Source organism: Poecilia latipinna, unplaced genomic scaffold (assembly GCF_001443285.1).
Source record: "Poecilia latipinna isolate Pla-1442-1.1 unplaced genomic scaffold, P_latipinna-1.0 Scaffold1139, whole genome shotgun sequence".
NCBI lineage: Eukaryota > Metazoa > Chordata > Actinopteri > Cyprinodontiformes > Poeciliidae > Poecilia > Poecilia latipinna.
The window spans coordinates 110,366-127,933 of NW_015113755.1; the positions used below are offsets into that span (position 1 = coordinate 110,366).

A 17,568-nucleotide genomic window follows, 5' to 3' on the forward strand; every position below is an offset into this window, starting at 1 on the left:
TATCAATAGCAATAATTACTATAGCAGTTTGTGGTTCAGTGGAGAATTTGACATTTAAATTTTTAGAGAAAAACTAGCCAACTGAGTCTCACCATGTGGGTCGTCGGCAAGCAGTGGTCCCAGCTGCTCTGTTGGATCTGAGACACCAGCAGCATTCTCAGCACACACTCTGTACAGGTACTTCTGACCAGGCTTCAGTCCAGAAACCTGTGTTAAACCACACAGAGTCTATGAATTTTCACAGCTAAATATGAGATCACTGGGGAGATAAACAGGATTATTTGGTAAAGCTTGAGTGAGTTTTTGGGAAGCTCTGTACCCGGTAGGAGAGGTCAGGACACAGTCTGGCGTTGCAGCGTAACCACTTGTCTGAGCCCTCATCACATTTCTCGATAATGTACCCGGTGATCATGCTGCCACCGTTGCTTAACGGGGTTTCCCAGGTCAGAGTGACAGCGGTGTTGATTTGGTCACTGTAGTTCAGGTTCAGAGGTGGACTTGGCCTCTCTGCAGGACATAGAATATTTCTTAGTATAACCCTAACCCTACCTTACAGGATGCGAAATTCTTTAAAACTGATTTCTTATTTGAAGAAAATAACGCAGTTCATTGATTGTTGACTGATTTTGATTGTACCAAACTCTGTTATGACAAAAATAATTTTTTTTCATTCCCATACATGACAGAACAGAAATGAACCAAACATTTGAGCAGCTGACTTCCACCCACCAATGGGATCCATGATCTTGACTGGGTTGGTTGCAGCACTAGGCCGTCCAATTCCGGCCTTGTTTTCAGCTCGGACTCTGAAGATGTACTCCTTGTGCTCCACTACGTCATTCAGAGTAGCCGATCGATCACTGGCTCCACACACCAGGGCCGCCTCCCATTTCACAGAGGTTCTGTCACGGAGCTCAATCACGTATGCAGTGATCTCTGAGCCCCCATCAAACTTAGGAGGCTCCCAGTTGACAGTGGCTCCAAACTTGTTCACCACACCAATGCCAACATTTTCTGGAGCATCTGGAACATCTGGAGATTGGCAACAAATAGAAGAAAAAGCTTCTTATAAACTGTGGAGATTGTAAAAGCAGTTGAGGAACTGTTAGTGTTTGCTTACCAAACTTGTTCTTGGCCTGAACGGCATCGTCAGTTGCAACAATGGGACCGGGGCCAACTCTGTTACGAGCACAGACTCTGAACAGGTACAGGGAGTCCTTCTGGAGACCACTGACACAGTACTCTGGAGTATCAGCCCGGTCTGTAGCAAGAGTCCAGGTCTTCCGCTTTACATCGCGTCGTTCTACCACATAAGCGATGATCTTGCTGCCACCATCACTCTCGGGCTCCTCCCAGGCTAAGCTGACCTCACCATCAGCAGTGTCGACCACTCTTAGGTTCTTAATAGGTCCAGGGACATCTGAAAATCACAAAAAAACACTTAGAAATCCTATAGCCCCAGTCTGCAGATTATCTTGCCTCCTCTGACCCACAGACTTACCAACCACATCCAGGTTGATGAAAGCTTCACCCTCACCATGTTTATTTTTGATTACCACTCTGTACCGACCCTGGTCCTCCTTGGTAGGGCTCTTAAGACGGTACTCGGTTTTGTCAAGCGACGTATCAATGTTTTGAACAGGTAAGCTTTTGCCATCAAAGAACCACTCTGCATCAGCACGAGGGTAGGCATCGTAAGGAACCGACATGACGAAGGGTTTTCCAGCGTCCGTCACCAGATTCTGGTCAGTGGTCTTGATCTTTGGAACAGCTGCAGAGGTATTAAAATAGTTAGAACAGATTTTATTTTCCATTTTATCTTTCAACTCACTGTTGAGGAGTGCAAAGCTTTGAGTAATTCCAGTTTAAAATATTTTGAAGTTGTTGGATTCAGGAACGTTGAACCAGAAAAAAATCCAAACATGTAAGACATTTGGGAAGTGATATTAATACCTCTGTCTTAAAGAATACATTGTTTTACGTTGATATAATTTAAAATGGATTAATGCCATGTTTTTCCAGCAATGTCTTACGGTTTTGTCAGGCCGGACTTACCTGCCAGCTCCAGTTTGGCCCGGGCATCCTTGTCTTTGGCCACAATGCGGTACTCTCCTTGGTCTCTGGGTCTGATCTCACAGACTTGTAACCTGTGGATCTTCCCCTCACTGATCATCTGGTACTTGTCTCCCTGCACGATGATCATGTTGTTTCTCATCCACTTAACCTCCACTCTGTCCTTGTTGAGCTCCACCTCGAACACGACATCTGAGCCTGGAGGTTCAAACATGTCCTGTGGTGGTCTGATGATCTCCACTGGGGTCTCTTCAGGAAATAAAGACAGATCCACAGTGAGTATTAGACAGTTTCTCTGAGTTTCTGTGACTAGAGACAGAATCAGAAAGCTGACCTTCTACAAAGAGCCTGGCTCTGGTCCTTCTCTCATCCACACCACAGGCATATTCACACTCATCATCTGGTCTGCACACCTTGATGATCAATCTGCATGTTTTGCCTTCTTTTTCCATATGATATCTGCAAAAATAACATGGAAAGGTTTTCATAAAAATAATTAAAAACCTGGCTTGTACTGTTGCAGCTCAGGCAGAGCTTAGGATGTGCTGAGTTTGACTGCTGCTCTGTTTACATATCATGGCTTGCAAAGTAGGAAAGATACCTTGGTCCTTCTCGGATCTCTCGTCCATTCTTGTACCACTTGACAGCAGCCTTCTCCTTGCTCAGCTTGCAAGTGAACTCTGCATCCTCAAACTCAGTAATAGTCTGATCTCTGAGCTGTCCTGTGAAGTCAGTTGGCGCCTCGCTGATGATCAGCTCAGCAGCACACTTGTCGTCTCCAACCATGGCAGTGTACTCGCCCTCATCTTCCATGGCACAGTCTTTGATAGTCAGGGTGTGTTTGAGTCCATCGGCTCTGTAGACGATGCGCTTGCTGAGGGTCACCTCCTGGCCGGCCTTCATCCATCTTACGGTCACCTCAGACCGGTTCACTTTGCAAACAAAGCTGATGGTCTTCTTCTCCTGAGTCTCAATGTCTTCAATGGGCTCCAGGAATTTGAGTTTTTCCTCTGTGAACGTTAATGGATGATTACAGAATCAACTTTTCATGAAGAAGACCAACAGAGATGACACAATTAAAAATGTTTTTACCTGCAACTTTAGCGCTGGCAGAGCACTTGGCTTGTTCTCCCCTGTTGTTAGTCAGAGAGATAGTGTAGGTGGCCTCATCGGCCTTCTGGGCATCTTTGATCCTCAGAGAGAAGACGTTGTCTCTCTGAACCATCATGTACTTGCTGCTTTCAAAAATGGTCTCCTCATTCTTCAGCCACTTGGCCTTGCCTCCCTCAGTATTGGTCTCACAGTTAAACACAATCTCGCTTCCCTCCTTCACGTCTGTGTCTTTAATTGGTGTAACGATCCTCAGTTTTTCTGCAGTAGGACAGGAACCAGTTAATACCAGCTAGAAGGTCATGAAAACCATATGCTAAGAAGACAATGAAAATCTTACCTATGACACAGAGATCAGCAGAAGCTTTGACGCTGCCGATGTGAGCAACATAGCCACCCTCATCCTTCAGGTCACATTTTTTCACAATCAGAGCCCTTCTCTTTCCTTCACTGATGATTGTGTATTTGTCTCCAGCTTGGATCTCTTGTTCACCTCTGAACCACTTCACCTCATAGGTCTCTTTGGACACGGTGCAGGAGAACTCAGCCTGCTCACCCTCTACCACATCCTGGTTCTGAGGGCGAGAGATGAACTCCGCTGCCAGTTCTTCAGAGCAGAAGAAGAAATGAAGACAGAAAGGACAGGATAAGGGTAAAGAGCTTAAAGCCACTAAATGTTAAATGATCTCATCTCCTTTTGTACCATTGAGTTTCAGGGTGGCAGATGTTCTGACAGTGGGGCTCAGTCTGCAGTTGTACTCTCCAGCATCTTCCATCCTCAGGTCCTGGATGATCAGGATCCTCCTGCGACCGTCCATGATCTGATCGTAGCGTCCGCCCTCTGGCAGTTCTTCATCTCCTCTGAACCAGGTAACCTCAGCATTGGCCTTGGAAACTTCACAGATCATCTTTACACTGTCTGTCTCTGTTCCCTCCACATTGGACAGGTTCTTGGTGAATGTGGCTGCTTCCTCTGAGCAAACACAGAGCAACAGAGTTATGAATTCATGTTTTTACTTTGCCACTCTGGCTCTGTTTTAACACAGAAAACTAATAAATCTGGAGCTTTCAGTTTATGTCAAATTAAGACAACAAAGTTTACATAATATGAAGCCAGACCAGTTTTAAATGCCCCAGTGGTCCTTACCGATGACAGTGAGCATGCCAGACGTCTTGAAGGTTCTGGCATCACATTCGTACTCTGCCTCATCGTCAAACACTGACTTGTGGATGATGAGGATCCTCTGCACTCCTTTAGCAATGATTTCATACTTCTTTCCCTTCCTGATCTCGCTGCCGTCCTTAAACCAGCGAACCTTAAACCAAAACAAGGATGTGAACATCACTTCAAATGTGACCAAAATGCATTTTTTTAAAAGGATAAACTCTTTTTAACAGGCCTTGAAAAATTGAGCATCTTACCTTGGCAGACTCGCGGGACACTTCACATTCAAACCTGGCTGATTCTTTCTCTCTGACTTCCACATCCTGTAGTGGTTTTGTAAACTCCACATAAGGAGCTGTGGATACAAAGACAAACTTTCATTTATTCCAACATTTTACTTCTTCTTTTGCTAACAAATCTCATCCAACCATCTTTATTCCTTATTCTGAAGCCAAGAACAATTTGTGACTGAAAAGATTGAAATTAAAGCTCCTCCTTACGTGTAACCTCCAGGAAGCAGGAAGTTTTGAACTCTTTAGCATCACATGTGTACATTTTGGCATCATCTGGAGAGCAGTCATGGATGATAAGTGCTCTCTTGCGACCGTCAGCGATGGTGTCATACTTCTTGGTCTTTCTGATCTCCTGACCCTCCCTGAACCAGCGCACCTCGGCGTTCTCTCTTGACACTTCACACTCCAGGGTGGCGGTGGCCTCTTCCTCCACCGTCTGGTCTTCCAGAGGCTTTGTGAACTCTACTGGTGGCTCTAAACCCAAACCATTTGATCAGGTGATGTCTGAACATGTTTAGTGTGTTCACTGTCTCTTGTATGTTTGAGTGTTTTACCTCCAACAAAGAGCTGAGCTTGAGTCAGGAAGTCCTTGGCAGTCACTTTGACCTCCCCGGCCTCTGACAGCTTCACATCTCGGACAGTCAGAGTGTGAACTCTACCTGCCACCCGAGGTTTTACCTGCAGACCCAGAAAACTCTGATTTATTGATAGCTCACCTGGTTGCAGCTCACAGGATCAGTAGAGTTCACGATCCTGTTTGGTGCTTAGTAAATAAAAGATGCAGGTTCAACATGAACACTGTAATTCATTTTCCTTCAATTTTCATCTGATTGACTATGCTTCCTTTACAGATTTAAAATGAATGCAGCTCAATCCCACAGCAATAAATGAAGGAGGTTAAAAGAACTTAATGTTTCCAATACGTGCTAAGCAATACCAAAAACTTCTTTCATTTATTACATTTCTTTAGTAAACACTTAAAATATATTTTTTGTCATATTCAACATTACTTTAGAACTTCTGACAAAAAGGCATCATATACTTTCACATTTCTTAATTTAATATATATATTATTTTATGTTTTTGTTTTCAGTTGCTGTTTGTACTCTGGATAAAGGAAACAATTTGGTTTTAGGTACCTAATGAATTCCTCCAGTGATGTCGTCTGTGTGCTGTGATTAAACTGAGTCCCTGTGCAGATAAAGCTGTTGGGACTGTTGGAGGGCTGAAGATAAGAGTAGCTGCTCTGTTATCTTATTTTATTTTTAACTCAGCTGTAAAAGGTCAACTTTGTGGGACATTTAACTACATACAGCTGAAGGGAATATGTAGCTTAAACTGGCTAGACAAATAAAATAAGTTATTTTTCTTATTATAATCAACAAAAAACAACTTTTATAAGACAATAAATTGTTCTTTTTGAAAGCTACTTGCCATAGTCCTCAAACAAAATTGGTAATTTTTCAAATAAAGTATGTATGGCTATGATTCTGTTATTATTGTTTCTTAGATTTTTCATTTTAAAATGTACTTTTCTTCAGAAAAAAGGAAAAAAAGATGATACTAAAATATTCTGTGAAAATTTTTACCAGTAAACTAAATAAGATGATACACTGAAACCATGCTAATTTTAAAAAACTTTAGAAACTTTTCACTTTTGTTTTGTAAAATTAAAAACTAAACTTTGTAAAAATCTTTTCTAATGTTCTTGTAACACTTAGCTGAGTTTTTAACCTTCTAGTTCTTTGTGTAGAAATGTTGGTCTAATCTCTGGAACATATGTTTCAGTAAATTATTTTAATGAACGGATGTTTTGAGAGAAGGGGTAGATGTTTTTCCTCCTTTTACTCCTTTTAATTTAATACTTTTGCTCATGTCAACATGTGACATATTTATTTTGAACTGTATGAAATAAAATGAATGAAATAAACTACTCTAGTTTACTCTAGTTCTGTCCATAATGAGTAATAAGAGGCTATAACTGACCCGGTCGCTGGCCTCCATCTTCTGTCCTCCAACGAACCACTCCACTTCGATGCCTTCATATGAGAGCTCACACTCGAAGGTAGCCGTCTCTCCAGCTGTCACTGTCACATCCTTCAGTGGACGCATCAGCGTGATGGAGCGAGCTGAAGAGGAGAGAAGCAGGACAACAGGACAAAGTAGAAGCCAATTAGAGAGCAGGACAGTTAGTTTCAGAGAGATAAACTCTGAGGCTGAAAATAACCCCAAGCTCTGATTGGCTGAGGACTGAAACCATGAGGCATGTCACAGATGACATGAATCACTTCATATATTTTATTTAAACTTGCAGGAAGTGAATAACGGTAAAGGATCTTGATCACTAAAATTAATGAAGGAGCTGCTGTTATCAAGCAGCTGTAAAACATGGAAAAACAATGTCTGACCTTTGACCCTGAGCTGAGCATTGGATTTGGCGTTGGCTGCAGAGAAGTCAACAGCTCCGGCCATGTCCATATGAACATTATAGAGGATCAGCATGTGTTTGGTTCCTTCCTCTTTAATCTCCACGTCCTGAAGGAAAAGAACAAACAGAGTCAGAGACTTTATCTGCAAAATCCCAGGGAAGGTCGTTCAGTTCCTGGAAGCCTTACCGCAGTCTGGTGCAGAGCTTCTCCCTTCAGTTTCCAGTTTCCGTGGACGTCCTCCTCGGAAATCTCAGTCTCAAACCTGGCTGTCTCTGTCTCAGTGACCTCCACGCTGTACAGGGGACGGACAACCTTGATATCGCGCTCTGTAGAGAGAGCAGCAAACCGTTAGAGAGAAGGCAATAGCATATTTTGAAACTGTTACACAGTAAACACTTTTTATAAGTTTTAAAATCTATATATCCCTGTAATTTTGTCCCAAGGTTTTTTTTTAATGTGTTGTATTTATAACTAAGATTAAATCCCAGAAGTCTTTACCTCTCAAGTTTTTTACTCAAACGCCTGGCTTCTACTTGACTTTCAATGCTTCTTCTGTTTTATTTTTAAGACCCCTGGTTTTAAAAAATAAAACTAATTTTGCTGACCCCTGCAGATGTGAACATCCCAAAGAGCTGCACCCATGGAGAGACTCTCATCCAACCATTTCTGTCTCTTAGAATCACAGTAAGGACATTTTCTCCTTTCAGCAACTTAAGCAGAAAGTTCTCCAATAGGCTAATTTAACTCAACTACTATGAGGTGGCAACCTAAAAATGACTGATTAAACATTTAGGATCATCTTTGAAAGATGCAGGGATTTTTTGAAATATTATCAATAAGCCTACACTTACTCTATTTGTATTTTTCTTAGCAAAATATCTAGTTTTCAGACACACTTTTATTAGAAATTCATTTAAAGTTGATAATTTATAGACTTTGAGTGCTACCTTCAATGTTGAGGGTTGCTGTGGTTTTGTCTGAGCCACAGTCGCAGGTATACTCTCCGATGTTGGCCTTCTCTGCCTTCCGGACCATCAGGATTCTCTTCTTTCCATCCGTGGTGATGGCGATGTTCTTGGACGGAGTGATCTCCTTCCCGTCCTTAAACCATTTCACATCAGCAACAGCCTTGCTAAGTTCACAGACCAGCTTCACCTCGTCCTTCTCCACAGCAGTGTAGTTCTGCAGCTTGGTGGTGAAGTACAAGTCACCCTCTGCACACACACAAAAAGTGAAACACTTATTTAAATTAGTCATTTCCATTGAATCAAAGATGGGAAAATGTTTTTTGTGACACTGACCGACGACAGTGAGCATGGCTGTCATGCTCTTGTCCATGCCCTCCACCTTGATCATAGAGGTGTCGTCGATCGTCACCTCCTTGAAGGCCAGAGTGTGGACTTTTCCGTGATCCGACATATGGACCACCTTACTGGGAAGCAGCCGGACGTCGTTTTTGTACCAAACCACCGAGATGTTTTCATGAGACAGTTCAACGCTGAACTCTGCAGTTTCTCTCTCTTTCACTGTTACGTCCTTAATGGGCTTGACAAACTCCAGGCGAATACCTGAAAAAAAATAGCAACTGTTTATTAGTGGGATGTTCATAATTTTATTTCTAAAACGCCAAAAGTTGAACGCTAAATAGATTTATTTAGCGGGTCATGATTTTTATCTTAAAAATAATATTTGTGTTTGTGTCACTTTGACTTCAGTGATATGTAGTCAAAACCACACAATCTATTCCCCAAAAATTATATTCAAATACCTTTATCCTAACTTTTTTATGGCAGTAATTGCTACAAAATAATTATTAAGGCTAATTAAGCTTCATTTAGTTAAATGGTCCAACATGTCACGATTACCCTGAATAACGAGTTTGCCGGTGGTCCTCTTGTCCTCTGCCTCAAACATGTACTTGGCCTCATCGTCAAACGCCGCCGATCGGATCACCAGAACGTACATATTGCCCTCCTGAATCATCTCGTACTTGTCGTCGCCTGTCAGCTCCTGGGAGCCTTTGAGCCAGCGGAAGCTCTTTGGAGGTCTCGACACCTCCAACTCGAACCGGGCCTCATCCTTCTCATACACCTGAACGTCGCTCAGGGGGGTCAGGAAGTTCAGAGGAAGTTCTGCGGGAAAACGCAGAGAGTCAATGTTTGAGTAAAGGTTTTGTTTTTAGGTCATGGAAAATGGAACAAATAAAGTGGATCAGAAAAACATGTGAGTTTATTTTACCTTTGACCTTCAAGTTGGCGGAGCATTTGGCATTGGCAGCAGAGTAAGACACCTCTCCGGTCATGGACACCTTACAGTTGTACAGGATCAGGGTGTGTTTGCCTCCTTCCTCAATGATGTCCACATCCTGTCAAATGAAAAGGGTTTAACTGAGGTCAAGACGGGATCTGGGAGATTTTAAAACATCTGAGGCGATGAAACGGCAGTGATGCTCACTGAGGAAGGATTGAGCGCTTCTCCGTTCAGCTTCCACTGGCCGTGGACGTCGTCCTCAGAGATCTCAACCTCGAAACGAGCCGTCTCGCCATCAAACAGCTCCACGCCGTAGATCGGCCGCACAACCTTAACGTCACGTGCTGATAGGGAGGAAAGTTACAGAGAAAACTAAATAAAACAGGAAGGAGAGGTTGCTAATTTAATTTGTTCAGTTTTTTCTACATTTTTATTTTTTAAAAGTGATCTGCTTGTTGCATCTTTAATTTAGAAGTCAGTCTTTTCATACCATATTTATTAATGGTTTGTAAAAATAAAAATAGTTATAAGAAATTTAACTTGTGATAATAAATATGTAACCATTACCTTATATTACACATTTACAAATGCAACACCTGTGTAATTACCAGCTAGTATTGCAAATCGTCTGGATAAGCCAAAAACCAGCGACAGTAAAAAAGGAGTATAAAAAGTAGTGAGTGACAACACAGCAAAAACTTTGCTATAAACTAAACAAGAACTAGAAATATTGATGCAAATAGAAGAAAACTGTAAAAATAAAAAAAACTTATCCTGAAATTAGATATATTTTTATCATTTTCTCTATAATTAGAATTATTTGTTGTTGTTTTTTCTGGATACAGGTACTTAGGGTTAAACGTGTTAATATGAATCATTTCCAATTATTTTTTGCTGTGTTTTCACAGATTTTAGATCATGTGTCTAAAATACAACAGAAAATATTAACTATAATGGTTTGTAAAGATATTCTTATTCAAATATCAGATCATGCTCTTTCTCTTTAATGAATCAGAGCAGAAAGCAGCTCCTCCTTTACCTTCAATCATTATGTTGGCTGATGTTTTGTCTGTTCCACAGTCACATACGTATTTTCCTTGATCGTTTTGCGCCACTTTCTTCAGGACCAGAGACCTGCGGGTGCCTTCTGACTTCATGACCACCAGCTTGGAGTTAACGACTTCCTTCTCATTGTGATACCAGACCACAGGAACGTCTTTGCTGAGCTCGCAGTCTAGTGACACCTCGTCTTTCTCGGTGGCGGTGTAATCCCGCAGCTTCACCAGGAAGATGGCGTCTCCCTCTGACGAGCATATTGAACAGTTTGTTAACACCTTTTTATCGTGTTAGTTAACGGAACACTTATTTGATAATATTTTAAAGATTTTGGATTTTGTCATTATTATAAATTTTGTTTCCTGTGAGAAAATTTCATATTTAGACATCAATCACTCAAAACAGACTTGTGTATCTCATATCTGATAAACAGTAACATAAAAGGCAGTGAGAGAAAACCCGGTAAAGGAGAGCATGCTGTTACCTATGACTGTCAGTTTGGCTGAGGAGTAAATTCCCTTGGCTTCTGCCTTTATCTGGCAGGTATCATCTAGACTCAAACTCCTCATTTCTAGAGTGTGTCTCCTTCCTTCCACGTGCATAAGCACCGTTCGACTCACGTGGAGTTTGACTTCGTTTCGGTACCAAACCACCGGCACGTTCTCGTGAGTCAACTCGATATCAAAGCGCACCGAGTTACCTTCTTTGATCGTTTGGTCCTTAAGTTGCTGCACAAATTTGAGCCTCATGCCTGGAATACAGCAGGTCAGTGCACACAGACAGGAGCGTTTGATGCCATCCAACACTTTGAAGCCACAAACATGGAATGAGCACACAGAGACACGAAGCATGGCCGTTCTTACCTTCCACCGTCAGCTGAGCCGTTGACCTTTTGTCCAATACCTCTATCGAATACTGAGACTCATCATCAAACTCACAGCTGTTTACAATCAGCATGTGTTTCTTCCCATCATCAATTATTTCATATTTGGGGCTGGGGGTGATGATTTCCACCCCCTTAAACCACATGACCTTTGGTATATCCTTAGTGATGGTGCATTCAAACTTAGCCTGTTTCTTTTCGGGCACAGACACATCCTTCAGCGTTTCAACAAAGCCCATTTCGATCTCTGGGAGATGCGAATAATTTAGCCATTATTGACAAAAGCAAAACACAGACGGTTTTCCAGCAGTGCCTCCATTCCACAAGACAAATAGATGCAGGGACTTGAAACAAACATAGACAAACCGAGTCAGTGTGTCTGAGACGGGTTTGTACCTTTAACGGTGAGCATGGCACTGGTGACAGCGTTCAGAGCCTGGTACGACACTTCTCCAGCCTGATCCAGCTGCACGTTCTTCAGTGTAAGGAAGCGCTTTCCGGCCTCTGCTTTAATGTCACATGTCTGAGAAAATAAAGTAGGTACATCAAAAATCCTGGAGAGCTTTTTATTGAAAGCAACAACATAACCTTTTTCAAATAACGTACCGGAGACCTGGTCAACACCTGGCCTCTGAGTTTCCATTCACCAGGAACATCATGCTCAGATATTTCAGTATCGAAGTGAGCTTCCTCCTTCTCAACCACCTCAACACTGGCAAGAGGCTTCAGGACCTCTGCTTCACGCTCTGAAGATGTAGAAGTTTTTAAATGTTCAACAAAACCGTTCATTCACAACTTTCAAACTGTTCGAATGTTGATTCCATGAACAAACCTCCCAGTGTGAGCTTGGCTGTGTATCTTCGATTTTCAACTTCGATGGTGTAATCTGACACGTCGTCAGGTTGGCAGTTGTTGATGGTGAGCTTCATGTCCTTTCCATCTTTGTCGATCTCAACTTTGTCAGAAGGAGCGAGTTCGTTCTCGCCTTTGTACCATTTCCAGTTGGGAGTGTCTTTGAACAGCTCGCATTTGAATGTGGCCTTGGACTTTGGTTTCACATGCTGGTCCCTCAGAGGCTTCACCAGCCAGTCTTTGATGGTTTCTGCAAAGGGAAGGGTCACCTTATAGGAAGATAGGTCATACCTAAAAACGCCCACATTTAAAAAGACATTTTAAACATGTATTACAGAGACTTGAACATATTGGGTTTCAGATAACCATGTTGGATAAGTTGTTTTTGTGTTGTGTGTCCAGTTTTTAAAATCATCTGGAATAATTACTGCCATTCCTTGGTATGCTGACGACGTCCAGGTTTGTTGTGTGAAACCTGAAAAAACACTAATTATTCACAGAAATTAAAGTTCTGTCTTGGAAAGTTTAGTAACCTATTTGACCTGTAATTTCAAATACTGAATTCAGGAAACACAGAGGACATTTTTGTCTCTAAAACTACAAAGAATGGTTAAAATACAATGTTTTATATTTTAGTGCTTCTGGGATTAGTTTAGATCAAGATTTCTCTTTCATTCACAGACAAGCTGCTTTTCCTTCTTTTTATACCAAACGGTTCTTGCATTTCACCTACATTCAATTTGTATGGAGAGAAATAACGATCTGGTAATGTATGCAGCAACCTTTCTAGTAAAACTTTGAGTACCAAGAACTGGAGGTTTGTGATTGGTTGATTAGATTTTTTACTTTTTCTGGTTTCAGTCTCTTTACAATCTTATTATAAAGACAGAAATCTCTTGGATTTTGCATGCTTGTTTGTATGTAGGTTTTTTTTGTCCAATACTTTAACCACCAGCCTTCTACAGTAAATGATATATTTCTCCTACAACTGTCATGTTAGTGTATGGAAGATTACCTGCAAACACAAATCGTCTGATTAGTTCGGTAACAACATTGTCTGCAGTTGATGTGTTTGTGTCTGATGATTCCTTCATGCTGCTGATTGCTCACCAATCACTTTGACGGTGGTTGAGGTTTTGACGTCTGCCTGACCATCTACTTCACAGGTGTAGAGGCCTGCATCCTCATCAGTGACGTTCTGGATGGTCACAGCGTGCTGCATACCGATCACATTAATGGCCACTTTTCCAGCCTTTTTCTTCAGAAGCTCTCCGTTCCGCTTCCACACCACGTCTCTTTCTTTGTTCAGTTCACAGATCAGGTACATTGGTTGACCTTTCATGCATGAGGTCTCAGGTTCCAACTCCTTCAGCCATTTTACAGGGAGCTCTGTGGAGAGAGGAAAGTGTTTCCAATGCAATGAGGGCAAGTTCTTCAAGCTACCCGAGTTTGAACAGGTTTTAGCTTACCTTCAACTATGAGCTTAGCAGTGCAGGTAATCTCCTTTCCAGCATTCTTGGCCACACAGGTGTATTCTCCAGTGTCGGACAGCTGGACATCAATGATGTGCAGCTTCCGATCTTTGCCATCAGAGGTGAACTTATGCTTGGGACTCTCACGCAGGTTACTGTCATCCTTCATCCAGGAGGTGACGGCCGTAGAGGGTGTGACCTCACACTCAAACACGGCCGAGGAGCCGATGGACTCGGCCTCCTGCAGCACAATATCTTGAATCTTCTTCACAAACTTCAAAGCCACAGGTTTGAGCTTGAAGCCTGCAAACGGTTCCTCTGGTGGTGTTGGACCTTTTCCACCGGGTTTCATGCCCCGACCCCTTCCCCCATCACCAGGAGAGGGAGTTTGTCTTGCTGCAGAATCAGAAATAAAAACTTACTCAGTTAGTTTCAGGTGTTGGAGTGGATGAAGAACGAAGCAAAGCATTTCACACAAAGTCATGTTTCAGACATAAAATGTGTTGTAGGTTTTAAGTTCTGCTGTTAGAAGAGCACAAAAAGTTTTGTTAAGACTTAAGATGAAGCAGAATTAATTAGTTTCAGTATACGAAAGAGAACAAGACAAAACATTTGACACAAAGTCATTTTTCAGACATAAAATAAGTTGTAGGTTTAAAGTCCTACTGTTAGAAGAACACAGAAAAGTTCTTGTTAAGACTTAAGATGAAGCAGGATCAGTTATGACAACCAGAATTTAGAGAAGAGTCCAAACACAGAATGAATGACAGAACCAGGTCAACCAAAGCACAAAGATAGCAAAAATATTAAAGGAAGTTCACCTAACAGCTGATTTCCATGCATTGTCTTCCTTAAATGAAAGGTGAAGCCACTAGATGAAGGAAATCTTAAAATGTCCACCTGAATATGCACTCATTTACTTACCTTTAGCTACAGAGTACTTTGGATTCATTGCAGTTTTTTTCATTTTAAATTATTTTACCTGTCAACACCAGCAGTCGTTCATCATCAGTCATCATCTGTCAATACCCTAACAAGTATGTGCTGCAGATTTTTCCCTGTCTGACTGATTTGCATATGAAGAAAAGCTAGTTTAATTTCCAGCCATTTTTCTTATCATCAGAAAGCGATAATTATTAGACACAATGACTGAGACAAAACACCAAACTGGTTAACGATAGCAGAGGGAACAAAGACAATTTGCTCCAGACATCAGCTCATGCTGTTTTTTGCACCAGTGGGGTTTTTATCAGTAAAATCCTCACCCCCAAATCCTCTGCCTCTGCCTTTCGGAGGCTCGTCACTTGGTTTCCCATCTGAACAAGAAACAATAAGACAAGTTTTAAGACCATTTCTTTGATCTCCTATTGGAGAGTACAGTTCCAGCAGACGCCAAAGAAAAAACATGAAAGTATTTCCAAGAGCAAACATGGGAATATGAGACGTCACATATGAACAGACACTTGAAAGACCTGGAAGATGAAATGGAAACATACTGAGATGATGAGATGATTGAAAGGACATTTGCTTAGACAACAAAGACAAGTGAAATCCACAGCAGCGAAGACAAACAGACAAATATCTGTTCTGCAATTGGGAAGACTGGATATGATGAATGAAAAGATGGAAACAATACAGCAGATGGGATGATGGATCGACACAACTGACATACACACAGATGAATTCATCAGCATGAGATGAAGAAAATGGATAAAGTGATCAAAGAAGATGTGATGAGGATTAGATGAGAGATCTGGGATGGGATGAAGGGGCTCCAGAATCAGCTGGAAGAGTTCGCTCGTCTCACCTCGTCTGGCACCAGGCATACCCGGAGTCTCAACGGCCCCATCCACCTCTTCACCTTGCCAGTCCTCTGAGGGAACAAGATCCCAGCCCCAGGATTCCTCCTCAACCTCGCCTTCGTCAGGCTCATTTTCAAAGACCTCCTCCTCAGGCTGAGTTGTCACCCTCTTCATTTGCACAGCTCCAGGAGAAATCTCTTTTGAAAGGGGGATCCGACCTTTATCAGGCTTTTCTGATTCTGAGACCTTGTCTTCTGATGGCTTCTTGGGAACTTTTTTGAGTGTTATGGCTTCAACTGAGTCTTTGGGGGAAACAGCTTTAGGGATCTCTTTGACTTTTTCAGAACTTGGCTTTCTCTCAGCTGGAACTTTCTCCACGTCTTTCTGCTTCTCCACTTTAGACGGTGGAGTCTTTTTTAGCTCAGCCGTCTTCGGCTCCTCAACAGGCTTTGTGGGCTTTTTGTCTTCTGCTTTCTCTGTACTGACCGTGGGAGAAGGAGTCTTTTTGAGTTCAACATCTTTCTTTAACACATCGGATGGTTTTGCTGGGACCTTCTCTGCTTCAGTAGGTGAGATCTTCTCTTTAAGACCTGTAGGACTTGGTTTCTTGGCTGGAACAGACGGTTCCTCCTTCTTCACAGGTTTCTGTTTCTCTGTATCTTTCATGTCTTTGGTTGTCTTGTCTGGAACCTTTGTGTCTACGGGCTTCTTTATCTCTTCATCAGGGACTTTTTCTGGCTTAGTGACTTTGGTGAAAGGCTTCAACACAACCTGCTCTTCCTTTTCCTCTGGTTTGGGAATCACTTTAGGTTTAACTTTAGGTTTATCTGCTGCTGTAGTTTCTTCATCCTTAGGTACTTGATCAACCTTTTTCTTTTGTGGTGGTTCTGGTTGGGATTTGATAATATCTAGACTTGTGTCAGAACTTGTCAAAGAAACATCTTTGTCTTCTTTGTCTTTGAGAGCTGATGTAGGTTTATCTTTGAGCAACATCTCACCCAATTTAAAAGGAGAGCGCTCAGTATCTGTCTTTGCCCGACCTTCATCTCTAGTGTTTGCTTGTTCTGATGCTTCTTGTTTTGTGGGTTTTTCAAAAGGTTTCAATGTCACAACTTCTGGTTCTTCATCTTTCTTTGGTAATTTCTTGATTTTCTTCTTCGATACATCTGGCTCCGTGTCTCCTTCCTTTGGTGCCTTTGTGGTTCTCGTCCACTTAGATTTCTCGTCTTCCTCTGGCTGTTCAGGTTTTTCTGTTTGACCAGCTTTAGATGGCTCCTCGGCAAGAACGGAGACTCTTTCAGGTCTTCCATGTGGGATTATCTCTCGATCTTCTCTCTCTTGAGGTTTCTGGACTCTCGGTTCTGTGTCACGTTGTTTTGTCGTTTCAGTTTTATCCTTTGAAATTTCCTTTTCAAGTTCTTTAGGCTTACTTGGAACCTGTTTCAGTTTGATCTGCTCTTGCTCTTGTTCTAACTTTCCAGGCTTTTCAAATGGTTTTAGTTTCACAGATTCTTGTTGCTCCTCTGTCTTCGGTAGTTTCTTTATTTTCTTCTTATCTACACTGGGAACCTCGGGTTCCTCTTCTTTCTTGGGTTTTGTGGTTCTTGTCCAAACTTCTTTCTCTGTTGTTTGGACAATTTTAATTGTTTCAGTCTCCTCAATTTGACTCAGTTGAATTGTTTCCTGTTCTGCTATAAAGACTCGTTCAGTTCTTCCAAGGGTTATGATCTCCCGCTCTTCTCTATCATGGAGTCCTCGCACTGATAGTTCTGGATCATGGTGTCTTATCATTTCTGCTTTATGAGTTATAACCTGTTTCTCGGGCTCTGGAGATTTTACCGGAGCCTTCTTCAACTGAATGGTCTCCATTTCTGGCTCTTTCTCTTTGGGTTTTATGGTCATTTTACTCTTTAGTTTAGGAACCTCGGTAGTTTTCTCCTCCTCAATGGGAATTTTACCCTTTTGCTTAAGAGTTGGCACTGTGGTTGAGGGAGTAAAAACATCTTTTATGACACTCACATTTAAACACAGAAACATCCTTTGGATGAAACATTTGTTTTTTACAACACAAACATCACACATCACAACAACACTGAAAAGATTATTTTTAAAGGTTTATGAGTAAAACCTTTAAAATAACAAGTTAAGTGGTTTTACTGTTAAGATAAATCCACTTTTTTATA

The 17,568-nt window shown here is 41.7% G+C and overlaps 1 protein-coding gene across 1 annotated transcript in view; it reads right to left on the minus strand.

The window, feature by feature from the left end:
- Positions 1–17,568, minus strand: part of LOC106959964 (titin-like) — a 159,879-nt gene that overhangs the window by 77,723 nt on the left and 64,588 nt on the right. Inside the window, exons 95-127 of the mRNA XM_015052845.1 lie at positions 15,391–17,364; positions 14,849–14,899; positions 13,581–13,979; positions 13,222–13,500; positions 12,092–12,361; positions 11,866–12,005; positions 11,656–11,782; positions 11,240–11,506; positions 10,861–11,127; positions 10,360–10,623; positions 9,525–9,664; positions 9,309–9,435; positions 8,936–9,202; positions 8,372–8,638; positions 8,018–8,284; positions 7,257–7,396; positions 7,050–7,176; positions 6,628–6,770; positions 5,196–5,319; positions 4,849–5,115; positions 4,606–4,703; positions 4,331–4,499; positions 3,887–4,156; positions 3,524–3,790; positions 3,166–3,444; positions 2,675–3,083; positions 2,408–2,532; positions 2,056–2,322; positions 1,502–1,771; positions 1,121–1,420; positions 730–1,032; positions 320–507; positions 93–207 (exon numbers count right to left, since the gene is read on the minus strand). Coding sequence (XP_014908331.1) covers positions 93–207; positions 320–507; positions 730–1,032; positions 1,121–1,420; positions 1,502–1,771; positions 2,056–2,322; positions 2,408–2,532; positions 2,675–3,083; positions 3,166–3,444; positions 3,524–3,790; positions 3,887–4,156; positions 4,331–4,499; positions 4,606–4,703; positions 4,849–5,115; positions 5,196–5,319; positions 6,628–6,770; positions 7,050–7,176; positions 7,257–7,396; positions 8,018–8,284; positions 8,372–8,638; positions 8,936–9,202; positions 9,309–9,435; positions 9,525–9,664; positions 10,360–10,623; positions 10,861–11,127; positions 11,240–11,506; positions 11,656–11,782; positions 11,866–12,005; positions 12,092–12,361; positions 13,222–13,500; positions 13,581–13,979; positions 14,849–14,899; positions 15,391–17,364 — 8,967 coding nt within the window. The remainder of the gene's footprint in view (positions 1–92; positions 208–319; positions 508–729; positions 1,033–1,120; positions 1,421–1,501; positions 1,772–2,055; positions 2,323–2,407; positions 2,533–2,674; positions 3,084–3,165; positions 3,445–3,523; positions 3,791–3,886; positions 4,157–4,330; positions 4,500–4,605; positions 4,704–4,848; positions 5,116–5,195; positions 5,320–6,627; positions 6,771–7,049; positions 7,177–7,256; positions 7,397–8,017; positions 8,285–8,371; positions 8,639–8,935; positions 9,203–9,308; positions 9,436–9,524; positions 9,665–10,359; positions 10,624–10,860; positions 11,128–11,239; positions 11,507–11,655; positions 11,783–11,865; positions 12,006–12,091; positions 12,362–13,221; positions 13,501–13,580; positions 13,980–14,848; positions 14,900–15,390; positions 17,365–17,568) is intronic.